The sequence below is a fragment of the Pleurodeles waltl genome, chromosome 11 (assembly GCF_031143425.1).
Source record: "Pleurodeles waltl isolate 20211129_DDA chromosome 11, aPleWal1.hap1.20221129, whole genome shotgun sequence".
NCBI classification, from domain to species: Eukaryota; Metazoa; Chordata; class Amphibia; order Caudata; family Salamandridae; genus Pleurodeles; species Pleurodeles waltl.
The window spans coordinates 363,721,066-363,738,681 of NC_090450.1; the positions used below are offsets into that span (position 1 = coordinate 363,721,066).

The 17,616-nt window shown below is 46.1% G+C and overlaps 1 protein-coding gene across 3 annotated transcripts in view; it reads left to right on the forward strand.

The window, feature by feature from the left end:
• KIF1A (kinesin family member 1A) overlaps positions 1-17,616 on the forward strand; it is a 3,950,406-nt gene that overhangs the window by 2,867,934 nt on the left and 1,064,856 nt on the right. For all 3 annotated transcript variants that reach the window (XM_069213666.1, XM_069213667.1, XM_069213668.1), the window contains 2 exons: positions 325-386; positions 864-1,009. In XM_069213666.1, coding sequence (XP_069069767.1) covers positions 325-386; positions 864-1,009 — 208 coding nt within the window. The remainder of the gene's footprint in view (positions 1-324; positions 387-863; positions 1,010-17,616) is intronic.

Consider the following 17,616-nt stretch of genomic DNA (forward strand, 5'->3'; position numbering starts at 1 on the left):
AGGGCATTTTAGACAAAACATATATATTTGCACAGATTTTTAATTGCAGTTTAAAGGATTCTGCTGTATGTGATATTATTTCCTATATTGAGGTAATTGTAATTGCTGATCAAATGTGTTGTATTTCGTTTTGTATCATCTCTGTGAGTTATTTTACCCCTGTTTTTAAGGATGTGTCCAAGCCAAAATAAATGTAAACTAAACAGTGTCTTCACACACCCTACATTGTTTTAATCATCTTTCAACCACTCTTGTAGTACAAGTATCTTCTATTTACCATGTATGCTTACTGTTGCTACTACTAATTATGTATTTATTTTACAGTAATCGTGTGACTGGTGTCTATGAGCTCAGCCTCTCCCACGTGGTAGAACCCAGCAGCCCAGGTGTGATTCAAAATCTTCTTTTTTCATCGCAAACATTTTTGTTGTTTTTGGAGATTTATAAATCTACTATTCAAAACTGAAAGATGCTATTGTGAACTGGCCTACTGTCATTTTCACACTTATTTATATCAAAGCACCTAGATTTTCTAAATTGAGAACCTCTCTCACTCTCAGTTCGCTTAACAAAGACAGTTCTATAAACATAACTCAGTCCTCACTTATGGAATTCCTGCAATCCCATTATTGAGATCACTTTGAAGTTTTTACAAATCACATCACTTTTAAATTAAATTATGTCTTGCTTTTAAGAGTTGACTGCAGACACAGATTTTTAATCTGAGTGTGAAATTCCCGCTTAGTTTTACCTGCACTTTATCTTCTGGTTCTGTGAATCTCACAGCTGTACCGATGCATCTACTCATACGTTCTTTTAAGTCAGTAAGTGGGTTCTTAATTTGAATGTTTTGTTTTATGCAGGCATGCAGAGGAGACGCCGTAGAGTGCTGGATACCTCTGTGGCCTATGTCCGTGGCGAGGAAAATCTGGCAGGCTGGCGACCACGAAGTGACAGCCTAATACTGGACCACCAATGGGAGCTTGAGAAGTTGAATCTTCTCCAGGAGGTAAAATGCCCTTCTCTTGAAATCAAAACAGGGTTTATTTAAGACAAAATGTTGTTAGACTGTTGTTAGACTTCAGTGGCTATTCTGGCTCATGAAGTTAGATATTCCATGCCCACCAAATTCTGAATGACCCAAAGGTCCTTCAATGTACTAAGCAGCTATACTAATTTTTGTAGAAGAGTTTGAAAGTCCGAGAGTTTATGGCTTTGGCAGTACTGAGAATGTACAGGGCTGAGTGTGTTTTACAAGATTATGGTGCTGGTGAAAATGTTAGTCCTCGTCAAAGAGTTTATAAACAGGAACCTTGGAAGCAGAAGATGTCACCAACTACCAGTCACCACCTACCAGCTTATAACGCAATATAAGATCCCCAGACACAAAAGTAAAATGGCAATTCTAGGCCTTTGCATTACAGACGAGCGCTCCTAACCAGTAAAGCCTCAAGTTTGGACAGAGGATAATTTGTGTAATAATTGCTACTGAGGGGGAATGCGTCAGGGTGCTGTGGTACTAGATCTCTGCAGGTACTAGTCCTTTACAGGTGCTTATTGCTTCCTTACTGAGTCAGGTTATTGTCCTAGTAAATTGTTCTATATTGTCTACTTACGCAAAACATTACCAGTACAGATTCTGTGGTAAGTAATAATCCTCAGTTGGTGTACAGGATTCTTCCTGATGGTCATACGGAGTGCTTACCTGCATCCTGAACAGGAAGTAATAGCTTTTGAAAGTTCGTAGGCCTAGATTCTGTAATGCTTTAGTAAAAGAAACATAAAAGGCATTTATTATACCAGGTGGATCGAATATCCTCAAAGAAATTGCTGAAAATGGAAATGATTATTCTGACGCTGATGGCTCCTATTGGTATTACAGGCTGTTAATTTTCTCTGATTACTAAACCTCCTGAGTAGAAGAGTAATCCCTACTTAGCTGGTTCTTATAATACTCATTGTTGAACTAGAAAAGGAATTATATCTGTGTATTTTTAATGTTATTTTTCACTGGTTGTCAGACCACATTTAGAGGTCAGTGGGCAAGTAGAGGTTATGGGGCCTCAATCTTAGGGCTGTGATCGTTTGCCGCATGTGTCCCGGGGTATGTCCTACAATGGATCGGCAAATTATCCAGATACTATTTCTTCAGCCTTTGACTCCGAGTGGTAGTTATAGTGCGCAATCACAGATTTTTCAGGGAGATAATGTGGGGTTGCTCAAACAAAGGACCCAACAACCACCCAACAGTACAATAACTGACTGTCCAACCCAGTGCATTATTTAAATAAGAAAATTACTTTAATACACATACTTAAAGCAGAATACCACACAGGTGATAGCAGCAAATACAAAGAGTTGTGCTTCAGTTATTGCACATTTGCTACCATCCTCTCCTCTTCAAAGGTGTCTCTCCTCTCGTATCAATTTGCCCTGATAGGGCAGAAAGTCACTGTATGGCATGCATCACTATTTAAGTGCAGCGACTCCTGTTCAATAGCAGGTGTGATCAATTCAATACAGTCCCCTTTTAAACAGTCATACCACATGCAGGTCTATCAGCAGGAAACCAGAAACATCCCACTCCGATCTCTACTGTATCTGGGAAAAGATGCACGAGCGGAAGATGTGGCCTTTACTTCAGGGTGCTGCCCTCTGGAGTCCTTCGGTGTTGTTCAGTAGTGGATGCAAGTGGGGACCCTCATCAGACATTGGTCCTGCAATTGGGTCACTCCAGGTTACTCGGCAAAGGACAGCCGGTGAGCTGTCACTTAGACTGGGGGAATCACAGCAGCACAGTGGCAGCCGCCGGGCATAAATCTCAGATGTGGCAGGGGTAATCACCAAAGGCATACGTTTAATTTTAGTGGCTGTGACCATCCCCGGAAAACTTCCTGATTCCAGTGGCAATGTCGACCATGGGCACAACTCTTGTTTTTTGGTGGCAATGTTCACCACAGGCAAAACTCAGATTTTTGGTGGCAATGTCCACCACAGGTGCAGTTCTTGATGTGAGGAGCATGAATAGCTGCTTTCAGTCTTTGCATGATGGTGAGGTCAGCTGTTCCTGCTTGTAACCACACTTCTTGAGAGACACCACCCATGATGCCAGGGCCCACAGTATTCTCTCCATCGTCTTCCTCAGCTTGATAGATTTACAGCACTGGGGCTAGCTGCTTCTGGTACTCCTTAGAAAGAGACCTTCTACAAGATTTTTGCATCCTGGTGCTTTAGGTCGGGGCACCGCTCTTCAGAAAGTCAAAGTTCCAGACGCAGCCTTTGTGAAGAGCGATGGTACTGCAGGGTAGTCTTTAGCCTGGGCCATCCACACAAGAGGCTCAAAAAGGTGTGAACTGTATGCACCTGGCTGTCAAATACCCCACTAAACAGTGATCAGGGAAGAGGCAAAAACTGGGCTCACCTAAAGTGGCCCCTTGCACCTTAGCAACAGAAAGTGCAGTCCTACTCATTACTGCCTCAATCTACCAAATGGCAGTCCTAGTAGACGACTAATCTGAGGCCTCTCTTAGCAAAGGGCCTTTTTTGAATTTTTAAATAAGCCTTGTCTTCCCTGTTCCCACTTTAGTGTCTAGGTCTCCTTCCTTCAGCTTCAGGAATGTAAGCAATACACTTTCACTGTCTGGAAAAAACTGCCTCACCATCATTTTGAGCACAGTAACATGCAAGGGGCTTTCAAAATGTAACTCTCTGGCCTCCATTACTGTGTTTCACCAATATTCACAATGCATGTACCACACAGGCCATATACACTCACAAACACAACATACAGATGGGATTTTAGCACTGGGACCCAAGTTCATTCATAGAAGCAGAACTTTACATGAGTTGGCCAGTAGGTCCCCACTCAAGAGACATAGGCCCTCATTCTGACATTGGCGGGCAGCGGTCGCCGCCCGCCAGGCGGTAACCGCCATTTGGCCGCCCCGCGGTCAAAAGACCGCTGGGGCCATTCTAACTTTCCCGCTGGGACGGCGGGCGCTACCTAAGGTAGCGCCCGCCGGCCCAGCGGGAAAGGGGCCTGCAACACAGAAGCCGGCTCCGAATGGAGCCGGCGGTGTTGCAGGTGTGCGACGGGTGCAGTTGCACCCGTCGCGCTTTTCACTGTCTGCATAGCAGACAGTGAAAAGCAGGCTGGGGCCCTGTTAGGGGGCCCCTGCACTGCCCATGCCAGTGGCATGGGCAGTGCAGGGGCCCCCATGGGCCCCAGGACACCCGTTCCCGCCATCCTGTTCCTGGCAGTAAAAACCACCAGAAACAGGGTGACGGGAAGGGGGTCAGAATCCCCATGGCGGCGCTGCTTGCAGCGCCGCCATGGAGGATTCGCCCAGCCGGGGGAAATCCGGCGGGAAACCGCCGGACCCGGTTTTCCGACCGCGGTCGGAATGGGCAATGAAGTACCGCCAGCCTGTTGTCGGTGCTTCAGTCATCCGTGGACCTGGCGGTCTTGGACCGCCAGGGTCAGAATGACCCCCATAGTTTAAAAGCTCTGATCAGAACTATAGATTCAGAAAACATAGCATGCTGCTACCACCGTTCTCAATCCTTGAGATGTACAGTAGTCCACTGACAGCAAAATGAGGGTATGATTAGTGTGTCGCTCCAGGTCACAGGACAGGTCCTGGACCTCATTCACGTTAAGTGACAGGTCCAGAGTCCTGCATACACACTAGATTACTGTGAGACTAGGTCCAAAATAAAAAGTAGTATACCAGATAATTGTAGTAGGGAAATCAAGACAGGGAGCATTGCTGTCCATAGTGCAAGGGGCATTCCAGTCATAACATATGATAACTTTATTATTTTACCAATGTTAAGGAGTTTGTGAAGTAAAAGTCTGAAGGCGAGTGTGAGGGAATCAGCTGGACTTGTTTCACTCAACCATAAAAAACCTGTGAGCCTTTGCAAGGCAAAAACGTATTAGAAGACACAATATGCAGAAAATATGGTCACTGTATTAAGCTTACTAACTGGCTACGTCCTACTAGATTGCATCTAATTTACAATAGGTCATAGCATCAGTATCTGTCCATCTGTATGTCCTTGTGGAGTGTCTGTGAGGCACATTCAAGATATTTTTAGTCATTTGTACACATGGCTTTCCGTGAGCTTTAACACTACTATGAGGAACTGGTGGTTTCGCATTGTGGTTTTATGCATAGGTGTTAAGCATAGGGAAACCCAGCGTGTGCCGATAACACCCTTGCAGTTGGTTCAAAATCATGCACTTTTGAAGTGAGGGTGGGGGTATTGAGCATTTGGAGTCCATTCCCTCTTGACACATACTTCCTGCATGGATATAAATGACAAAACATATTATTGACCATTACAGAGCGACTTGCTGCTGCTCATTTTTTCATCCTAAAACAAAGCCCTGTTCTTAGCATAATACTTCTTGTGGCCTGCCCCCTGTGCCCCCCTGGGATTACTTGAGGCCCCCCTGAGGGGGTCTGCCCCCCAGTTTGAAGACACCTGCCCTCCAGCATCTATTTATTCTGTTTTATGAACATTTCCACACAGACTCTGGGTAAAAAGGCAGCAGTGTTAGGAGCCTGATGACAAACTCCCATACATGTTCTGTGTCCAGCCGAAGTGTGTCTGCATACAACATCCTAAATGCTTGATGCAGACTGATGGCACCCAGATATTGAATGTGACAATGATGGCTTAATGTATTTTTATACATGTAACAGCAAAACTTAGGCCTGAATTAGATCTTGTTGGTGTTATCACCAAGCCGCGTTGACGCCAGCCCCAACAAGACCGTCAAGGTGACAGTGTTGTGCCCGCCATATTTAGATGAGACAGCTCTGCAAGCGGAGGACTGGAAACGGATTGCTGATAAAGAGAGACGGTGACGGGGCACAACGGATCTCATACAATGACAGGTGCAATGGAATAGAGTTAAGTAACACACACTCACAATGTTCCTTAGCCATAGGTGTCCCCCTGCACTACACAAAACACCACATATGCACCATCATCCATTACAATTCCAACACAGCACAACCCGTAAGTGCTGAAAACACACATTGACATACAACCATGACACAACATACACACACCATTGACACTGCACCCACACACACAGCACAACCACACCAATCAACACAACTACGCACTCAGCTACACACTCACACATCACAACTACACACATCACAACAACATCCGCCACACAACAACAGTCACCTGAATGTGTCACACAGCAACACAACATCAATCTCACATGCAAGTGACACACAGAGACACAACCACATCACCCACTCCCTCCACCTCAGCCAGCCAATTTCCACACACATACACATACTGACTCACATACACAACAGATAGCACAAACCTACCCATACAGATCCCCTTGCAATGCGCACACATGAGCACCATCGTCCAGTGTGAATGTACCATCACTGTAGTGCCAGCATTTATCTGGCAATGAATGATGACACCACAATGACAGTTGTGTATGTATGCAATATGCATGTTGTGCCAATGTGATCCCAGCCATTATATTTAAGGTGCAGACATGTAAATACAAGCTTATATGTCTCTATAGCATAATTTCCATTAAGGTACACTATAAGTATAGGAGGGTCCATAGAGTAACATGGGACTTAAGCCACAATTGACTAGGGCTTCTAGCTTCATTATGGTACCGCCTAGATATGTTGAGTATGGTGTCAAACTACTTTCCTTCTCTTCCCCAACATGAACCTTGCATTGAGAGACAGCTGGCATGCACCCAGGTGGCACACTAGAGGTTTTCCACCTGTTTACCACCCTCCTTTATGCTCTGGCCAAGCCTGCGTTGTTTCCCGTGCCTGCCCCAGCCAAGACAGAATTCTGACCTCCTGCCAGGCATCCTGGGTGCTCCCACACGTCAGAACAAAAGGCTGAGGCAGAAAGGAGGTCACACCTCCCGCCCCTCAGCTAGGCTAGTGAATAGAGCCATCAGCACAGTGCACTCCAAAGGTTTCACTGCCCCCGATAGCCACCAGAGCTGTCCTCCAGCAAGGACGCAACCCTCCCTCTGCCCCTAGGCACATCTGCTTGTGGACAGACAGCAAGTTAAGTATGCAGGACTGTGCACACCCCCAGCAGGCTGACCACACCTCTAGGGTGAGCAGCCTAGTCTGTCATAAAATTTTAATTTCTGCCATCTTAGGAGGGACAGAATAGAGGATTCTGGGTAGCTAAAGGTGACCTGTCCCACTGGATGTGATCACCTTTGGGCAGATTAGCTGTAGGAACTTGCTGCCCATTGGCCACTAGTCTCCACAAAAAAAACTCCCCTAAATCCATGATTTAAGGGACAAACCTGACACCAGAATCTCAGATCTGATCAACAACTTCCAAAAAGGACCAGAAGAAGCTCTTCATCACCGACAACCAGACTCTGCCCACTGCTGTACAGCAAAACAGGGAAACTCTGTTCCTGAGGCAACAGACTGAGAACTGTGTAATCCACCTCCATCCTTGGCTGAAGCTCGTCACTCCTGACCCGAAGCACCTTTGGTCTTCCCTTCGACTAGTACTGATGCAACCGACCGCTGAATCCAAAGTTTCACCAGCCATTGGGCCTGCTGTGAAATTGTCAAAAAACAGATGGTCCATTGTCTTCTGGGAGTCGTAGTCCAGCCTGCATCCAAGTGTTAGGCCACTACTTCACTCCCTCATACCCTGGCAACTTCCCGAAGGATTCCAGCACCCTTACCGCTGCCAAGGCTTGTTGGTTGGCAGCCCAGTAACTAACCACTCCCTTTCACTCAACCTAGAAGGTGCAGGGCACAGCGTGCAATCTGCATCCAACATCTGCAACCCAGCCCCAGCTGAGATTTTGCATCTCCTTGTCAGCAGTGTCATGCCAGTGGTAAAATCAGCACCAGCGCAAGCCCTGTTCAGCAGTCAGACAGCCAGCACAAAACACGTCCAGACTCCACAGACCTGATCGAAGTGAACTGACTGTTGTGGTCTGGTACCTGGGCCCATACTAGCTTAACCCCTGCAAGGGTTTCCCACAGCTCGACCCTCAAGTGGTCGTTTTCCACCAGTGGCATCCCTTCAGTCCTGTTCAACACCACAGACAACAAGGACAACTCTGCATCCAGACTCCATGGGCCAGGTAAAACTGCTCTGAGTATCATGATCTGGTCCCATGGACTGCACTTGCTTAGCCCCAAGTGTTCTAGGAAACTCATATTTTAAATGCATTTTTGCAACATGTCACATTTTCCCAATGACTTCAATGCAACGTTTAAGTGTAATGTCTGCCGTGATTTCTATTGCTTCTAAAATCGATATCTCCGTTTTTCCCAAACCTATATTGTTTATTTTGGTGTCTACATTTATAAAAATATAAGCTCTATTTTAATAAATTGGTTTTGGATTTCTTTCGTGTTGTGTCAATTACTCATTGTCTGTGCTTGTGCTGTGAAATGCTTAACACATGTTCCTCTAAGTAAAGCTTGACTGCTCTTTGCCATATTGCCCGGACTGAACTAAGGATTTACTAGTGTGAATTAAAGGATCATCTCTGGTGTATTGTGAGAGTATTACATGGTGAGGACTAACCTCCACATCACATAATACTCCACTTTCCTACGTTGGTGTTTCAGCGGTGGGATCTTGAACTTGTGCTGCACAGTTTCAATTGGTCAGAAGTGTACTTTGCACGGTAAACCCACTAATTTATTATTGGGAACATTTTTTAGTTTTTTCAAATTGGCTTGTAAGGGCTCTAGATAGGCCCCATTCCATTAGACAAACAACTAAGTCTAGTAAGTTAGTGATTGTTTTTCAAATTTCTGATTAATAAGAACCCAACTCAGGTTAACAAAGTACAATGGATGGATGCCAAAATTCTTGACATGTCCACCCTGCCAGCACTCAGGATCTTTGCCCTGAGAGATTTGTGCTATGCTAGAGGCACTGGCTATAGAGCTACAGCCAAATAGGATGAGCTTGAAAAAGCCATTAGTCTCTTTGAACAAGAGAGTAGAGAAGAAGGCTTCTTCCTCAGAAGGCAAACCTGTAGCGGTGGAGGAAGATGCTCTTGCCCCAGACAATGGAGGGGAAGGAGGTGAGGACCATGCCTCTCCAGCCTTCTCCAGAACCCCTTTACCAGTGGGAAGTCACAGAATTCACTCTAGTAGACCCCACAGTGGTAAGAGGGTAGGGCTCCTTGAGGATGAGTTAGACCTAATCTCCTTAGAGGAGAGAAAACTCAACCTTGAAGATAGGATACTAGGGCTAGAAGAGAGGAGGGCTAAATTGGGCCTGAGGTCCAAAAATGGTGGCCACAATACTAACAGGGAAAAGAAGGAAGTCTTTGACCCAAAAACCCCAAAGGGATTGTCCATAGGTTTACTGATGGAGATGACATTGACAAATGGTTTGAAGCCTTGAGAGGGCCTGTAGAATTAGGAGGGTGCTGTAGGAAAGTAGCCTCTTTCTAGACTGGTTACCCCCACTTTTGACCTGTTTGTCTGTGTGTTTGACTGTGTCTACTAGGATCCTGCTAACCAGGACCCCAGCAATGAAGCTCTCTCCCTTAAATGTACTTGTTGGTTAATGTTATCACTGTATTTCACCCACAATTGGCACACTGGTGCCCCATCATAAGTCCCTAGTATATGGTACCTAGGTGCCCAGGGCGTCAGGGTTCCAGGGGATCCCTATTGGCTGCAGCATATATTTTGCCACCCATAAGGAGCCCATGCAAAGGCTTCTGCAGGACTCCAAAAAGGTAGAGAACCCACTTTTATGAAATATTAAGGTTGTAATAATGCCACAGTTTGTAATAAAAAATAAAAGCATTGAATACGCACGCTCAATTCAAATGCATTTATTTATGATAATATAGCCAGATCAAGGACACTTGTTGAAATCTTGTTCAATGAAGATCTCTTAAGAATAAGGAGAAAACAGCAAACACGTGTTTCGCCCCCTTGTGGTGGATTCACCTGGGGCTTTTTCAAGGCTGCAAATAATAAAGAGTAGTAGAATCAAGTAGTAAAACAGTCAAAATATTAGATTATAGTGTAAATAGGGAAACTGATGAAATATAGCCCATTAGTTCAGTGTAGTGATGAAAAAAGAAAGAGGAAAAGTATTCTGTTCTTTAAATAGAGATCTTATTCAACTGATAGTCCCAGACCTAACCCAATAAGGTGAAAGAAACAGTGAATAAGTGTTCATGGCAGTAGGTGTTCAAGGTTCATGCTCATGAAATTGTGACGCCTTTAAAGGCGGGACTGGTGCTGGCAGAGAAAGATTGAGGTTTCTATCCCATTAGTGTTTACATAGCGATAGGGATTAGTCAATAATATCTGATAGTACTTATAGCAAAGAAATGTCATACCTAATATTGTTAATCATAAAGAGTATTTTTAAATCATCACAATTAATCTAAGTAGAAACAGTATATCATAAGTACACATTCTCCTCATAGTCAAGTGTTTGCAGATATAGGTATTAAATGTAGTATAGCCTTATAATAAGAAGATTCTGTATCCAGATCATCAGACATTTCAGAAATTGTACAGCTTATGCATGGCAACAAGATGGAAGAACATGGGTATAATGTTTCAATATATCCAATCCTATAGCAAGGGCTCAAAGAGGAACTTATTATGTCAAGTCAATTATAACGACTAAACGAGGATCTCACTTTTCTCTATTCGCAAGGCAAGCAAAAATAATATTATGTTCTAAACAGCGGATAGTACAAAATAAAGGAGGTCCCAAAGCACGCTCCCTGTTGAATCAGGATAAGTGCATCATGGATGACATATCTTTCCATGTATATAAAAAACATGACCTGCGAGAGCAAAATATAAGAAGTCTGGAATAGCATTCAATAACATTAATACTTAATAGAAGAATAATATAAGGGAAACATGATTCATATGCTATTTCCTATATTATTATTTAAACAAAAAAGAAAATGTTATCGTGAATCTATAGAAAAACACAAAGGCAAGTACATATTTATCAAGATACATATATATAAATATAGGACCCGTTTTTAAGGGTGAAATGTAAAAGACATCGTATAAGTTAAGGTATATGGAATGTACAACGTATTTGTCGATAGTTTGTATATAAAAACGAATGCAAAGAAATATTCGAGGAATGTAGTCTAATCGGCCTTGTAGATATGTTTTGTCCTATTAAAAATGGGTTATAGAATATCCCAGAACGGATCTCTTACCGGTCCTGTAGTGAGGACAGCCATTGCAGCCTGCGTGAAAAAGTGCAAGCACCCTTTCACTGCTATTTTCAGTACACCAGGATACTTATAAGTCACCCCAATGGCAGACCTTCTAGCCCAGAGGGCAGAGTGCAAAGTACCTGTGTGTGAGGGCACCCCTGCACTAGCAGAGGTGCCCCTGCGAACTCCAGGCCCATTTTTCCAGACTTCATGAGTGCAGGGATGCCATTTTACGCGTGAACTGGACATAGGTCACTACCTATGTCCAGCAACATAATGGTAACATAGGCATGTTTGGTATCAAACATGTTGGAATCGTACCCCAAAGCTTTTGCAAGTATTGGTTGTATGATTCCATGCACTCTGGGGGCTCCTTAGAGGACCCACAGTATTGCCATTGCAGCCTTCTGAGGGTTTTGATGTAGCCCAAGCTGCTGCCACCTCCCAGACAGGTTTCTGCCCTCCTGTTGCTTGAGAAGCTCGAGCTCAGGAAGGCACAACAAAGGATTTCCTTTGGAAGAGGGGTGTTAAACTCTCTCCCTCTGGAAAAAGGTGTTACAGGCTTAGGAGGGGTAGCCTCCCCAAGCCACTGGAAATGCGTTGAAGGGCACATTTGGCTCTGGCACGAAACTGGACAAAGGAAAGGGGAGTGACCACTCCCCTGCCCATCACCACCCCAGGGGTGGTGGTCAGAGCTCCTCCAGACGGTCCCTGGGTTTTGCCATCTTGGATTCAAGTTTGGCAGGGAACTCTGGAAGCATCTGAGTAGCCAGTGCAAGCAGGAGATGCCAGAGCCCCTTCCTGATAGGTGGTCACCCAGCTAGGTGACCAGTCCCCCCTTCAGGGCTATTTAGGGTCTCTCCTTTGGGTGTTTACTCAGATTTGGATTGCAAGACTCCAGCAGGAATCCTCTGTACCGTCCACTTCAACCTCTGACTGAAGAAACTGCACCTGGACTCTTCAGGACCCTACAAGCTGCAGCAAAGAAGCAAGAAACCTTTTCCAACATTGTATCCCCGTCTCCTTCCAGCAACTGCAATATTTCCCCGGCACCTTTGAGGGACCAACTGTACCATACAGGCCCTCTCAAGTGCAGCAAACCACTTATTAATGTCATCCCCCTCCTTGTAAGGGGGGACTATCTTATGCAGGTTTCTGGAATCTTGCTCTCTAACAGGATTACTATCTGAAGCACTGCTGCTGCCACCATGGGGAACTAACCCCAATCTCTGTCTTTCCCTCTCTATGTCTAGGGATTCCCTGTATAAGGCCAGCTGCTGCTGTTTAAGCTTCAGTCTGGTCTCTTCCAACCTCAGCTTTCTGAGTTCCCTTTCCATTAAGTTATCCTCAGGGTGGGAGGCTTGGGAATGTTTGGACACAGAGGAGATTTGGGAATTGGCAGAGAAACCTGTCCCTAACTAGCTGGACCCTAGTAACGTGGCCTCTAGGAGTGAAAGATGCCCTACTAGTGTGTGACCCTCTAACACTACCAGTGTCACTAGGTGGCCTGCTAGGGGGCAGAACTTTGTAAGAACCCTCCCCTGCTTCTTCAGGGAACTCCTCTGAGTCTGACTGGGAAGCCTACCCTTTTTCCACTCTCTCCTGAGATGGGCCATACTGGTTCTGGTCAGCTTGTAAGAGCAAATTAAAGAGAAACTCTTTTGTTGGATTCTTACCTATGCTTAAACCTCTATCCAGGCAGAGACCCCTCAACCTTTTGTAGTTTAAACTCCCATAAGTTGCTTGACCAATTTTGGGAGTGGGCTCTACTGAAGACATGATAGAAAAAGATTTAAGGACAGTGAGAGAAAAAGTTTTAGAACTTTAGAAAGCACAGAGAAAAAAACATTTTCAAACTTTTGGAAAACTTTTAAAAGTTTTCAGAACTTTTCAGAAACTCAGTAAAAGGTTTTAGAGTAGAAAAGTAAACTGTTTTGGTTCAATGTACATATACTGAACTATTTGTTATATGATTTTCTTATGAAAACCACCAAATGACAAACTGGTAAAGCAGTTACAAGTACTTATCCCACCGCTGCACCTCCAATGTAGGAGGCTGTCCTGGCTTATAGTGGGTACCTTGTGGTACTTACACATTGTGCCAGGTCCAGTTATCCCTTATTAGTAGATTAGAAGTGTTCTAGCAGCTTAGGTTGATAGAGTTAGCTATGGCAAAGCAGCTTAGGCTGAACTAGGAGACATGCAAAGCTCCTACTATACCACTTATATCCTATAGCACAGTATCATAGGAAAACACAATACTCAGAGTTACTAAAAATAAAGGTACTTTATTTTAGTGACAATATGCCAAAAGTATCTCAGAGGATACCCTCACTTAGGATGCAAGTAATATACACAAATTATATGTACACAAACCCAAAACAGGTAAGTAACAGTAAGAAAAATAGTGCAAACAATGTAGAATCACAATAGGATGCAATAGGTAGACATAGGTCTTTGGGCAACACAAACCATACACTCCAAAAGTGGAATGCGAATCACGAATGGACCCCAGACCTATGGGACATTGTAGAGGGTCGCTGGGACTGTGAGAAAACAGTAAGGGTGTCCAAGATATCCCACCCCAAGACCCTGAAAAGTAGGAGTAAAGTTACCCTACTACCCCAGAAAGACAGAATAGTCGTGATAGGGGATTCTGCAAGAACCACAAGCACCAGCAAAACACTGAAAATTGATTCCTGGACCTGAGGACCTGCAAAGGAAGGGGACCAAGTCTAAGAGTCATGCAAGTGTCCGGGGGGGAAGGAGCCCACTAAACCCCGGATGCAGGTGCAAAAGGGCTGCCTCTGGGTGGAAGAAGCCGAAGATTCTGCAACAACGAAAGGGGCCAGGAACTTCTCCCTTGGAAGGAAGATGTCCTACAGCGTGCTGGAGGTTGCAGAAGTGTTTCCAGGCAGAAATACTGCAAACAAGCCCTGCTAGCTGCAAGAGTTGGCAGTTGAGGATTGTAGGTGCTGCTGGAGACCAGGAAGGACCAGGATGTCACCCCTTGGAGGAGGAGATAGAGGGGGCACTCAGCAACTCAGAGAGCCCCCACAGAAGTACCGGAGCAGGCACTTAGAAGATCTGAGGACAGCAGTCGACTCAGAGTCACAAAGGAGGGTCCCATGATGTCGGATTTCCACTCAGCGAGTTGGGCAATGCAGGACGGAGTGCTGAGGACCCATGCTAGGCTGTGCACAAAGGAAGTCCTGGAAAAGTGCATAGAAGCTGGAGCAGCTGCAAATCACGCAGTACACAGGTTTGCTGTCTGGCGTGGGGAGGCAAGGACTTACCTCCGGCCAAATTTGGACAGAAGGGCCACTGGACTGTGGGAGATACTTGGACCCAGCTCCTGTGTTCCAGGGACCACGCTCGTCAGGATGAGAGGGGACCCAGAGGACCGGTGATGCAGTAATTTGGTGCCTGCGTTGGCAGGGGGAAGATTCCGTTGACCCAAAGGAGATTTCTTCTTGGCTTCCAGTGCAGGGGGAAGGCAGACAGCCCTCAGAGCATGCACCATCAGGAAACAGTCAAGAAAGCCGGCAGGATTAGGTGCTACAATGTTGCTGGTAGTCATCTTGCTACTTTGTTGCGGTTTTGCAGGCGTCTTGGAGCAGTCAGCGGTCGATCCTTGGCTTAAGTCAAAGAGGGAGATGCAGAGGAACTCTGCTGAGCTCTTGCATTCGTTATCTGAAGAGAAACCCACAGGAGAGACCCTAAATAGCCCTCAGAGGAGGATTGGTCACCTAACCAGGTAAGCACCTATCAGGAGGGGTCTCCTACGTCACCTGCTGGCACTGGCCACTCAGAGGCCTCCATTGTGCCATCACACCTCTGCATTCAAGATGGCAGAGGTCTGGGACACACTCGAGGAGTTCGGGGCACCACCCCTGGGGTCGTGATGGACAGGGGAGTGGTCACTCCCCTTTCCTTTGTTCAGTTTCGTGCCAGAGCAGGGGCTGGGGGATCCCTGAACCGTTGTAGACTGGTTTATGCAAGGAGAGCACCATCTGTGCCCTTCAAAGCATTCCCAGAGGCCAGGAGAGGCTACTCCTCTCAGGCCCTTAACACTTATTTCCAAAGGGAGAGGGTGTTACACCCTCTCTGAGAGGAAATCCTTTGTTCTGCCTGTAGGAGGCTGACCTGGCTTATAGTGGGTACCTTGTGGTACTTACACCTCATGCCAGGTCCAGTTATCCCTTATTAGTAGATTCGAGGTATTCTAGCAGCTTAGGCTGATAGAGGTAGCTATAGCAGAGCAGCTTAGGCTGAACTAGGAGACATGCAAAGCTCCTACTATACCACTTATATCACATAGCACTATATCACAAGAAAACACAATACTCAGAGTTACTAAAAATAAAGGTACTTTATTTTAGTGACAATATGCCAAAAGTATCTCAGAGGATATACTCCCTTAGGAGGTAAGTAATATACACCAAATATACACACACAAACCCAAAGCAGGTAAGTAATAGTTAGAAAAGAAGTGCAAACAATGTAGAACACAATAGAATGCAATAGGGAGAAATAAGCCTAGGGGCAACACAAACCATATACTAAGAAAGTGGAATGCGAACCACAAATGAACCCCAGGACTAGTGTAGTGTGTAGAGGGTCACTGGGAGTGTAAGAAAACACTAACGGTGTCCAAGATACCTCACCCCAAGACCCTGAAACGTAGGAGTAAAGTTACCCTACTACCTCAGAAAGACAGTGAAGTCGAGCTAGGGGATTCTGCAAGGACAACAACTGACTGCAAATCACTGAAGACAGATTCCTGGACCTGTGGACCTGTAAAGGAAGGGGACCAAGTCCAAGAGTCACGCAAGTGTCCGGGGGGGCAGGAGCCCACCAAACCCCAGATGAAGGTGCAAAAGGGTTGCCTCCAGGTGGAAGAAGCTGAAGATCCTGGAACAACGGAAGATGCCAGGAACTTCTCCTTTGCACAAAAGATGTCCAACTGTGTGCTGGGGGACAAAGAGTTGTTTCCACGCACAAAGACCACAAACAAGCCTTGCTAGCTGCAAGAGTTGCAGTAGAAGAAAATGGGTGCTGCCCGAGCCCAGGAAGGACCAGGTGGTCGCCCCTTGGAGGAAGAGACAGAGGGGGCGCTCAGTAGCACAGAGAGCCCACGCAGAAACAGGCAACACCCGCAGAAGCACTCGAACAGGCGTTCAAGAAATCTAAGCATGGCGGTCGTCTCAACACCACAAAATAGGGTCCCACAAAGCCGGTGGTCAACTCAGCAAGTTGAGTAATGCAGGACAGAGTGCTGGGGACCTGGGCTATGCTGTGCATGAAGGATTCCTTGCAAAAGTGCACAGAAGCCCTAGCAGCTGCAGATCACGCAGTACACAAGATTGCTTTCTGGCATGGGGAGGCAAGGACTTACCTCCACCAAATTTGTACAGAAAGACCTCTGGACTGTTGGGGTCACTTGGATCCAGCTCCTGTGTTCCAGGGACCACGCTCGTCAGGAGGAGAGGGGACCCAGAGGACCGGTGATGCAGAAGTTTGGTGCCTGCGTTAGCAGAGGGAAGATTCCATTAACCCACAGGAGATTTCTTCTTTGCTTACAGTGCAGGGTGAAGGCAGACAGCCCTCAGAGCATGCACCACCAGGAAACAGTTGAGAACGCCGGCAGGATTAGGCGCTACAATATTGCTGGTAGTCATCTTGCTACTTTGTTGTGGTTTTGCAGGCATCCTGGAGCAGTCAGCAGTCGATCCTTGGCAGAAGTCGAAGAGGGAGATGCAGAGGAACTCTGGTGAGCTCTTGCATTTGTTATCTGGAGGGAAATCCACAGGGGAGACGGAAGGTGCCAGGAACTTCTCCTTTGCACAGAAGATGTCCCACGGCGTGCTGGAGGATGCAGAGTTGTTTCCATGCAGAAAGACCACAAACAAGCCTTGCTAGCTGCAAAGGTCATGGTTAAGGGAAATGGGTGCTGCCCGGGCCCAGGAAGGACCAGGAGGTCGCCCCTTGGAGGAGGAGACATAGGGGGCGTTCAGCAGCACAGAGATCACACGCAGAAGCAGGCAGTACCCGCAGAAGCACTTGAACAGGTGTTCAAGAGAACTGAGCATGGCGGTCGTCTCAACACTACAAAGGAGGGTCCCACGAAGCCAGTGGTCAACTCAGCGAGTTGAGCAATGCAGGACGGAGTGCGGGGGACCTGGACTGGACTGCCCACAAAGGATTCCTTGCAAAAGTGCACAGAAGCCCTAGCAGCTGCAGATCACGCAGTACACAGGATTACTGTCTAGCGTGGGGAGGAAAGGACTGACCGCCACCAAATTCGGACAGATGGACCACTGGACTGTCAGGTCACTTGGATGTAGCTCCTGTGTTCCAGGGACCATGCTCGTCAAGATGAGAGGGGACCC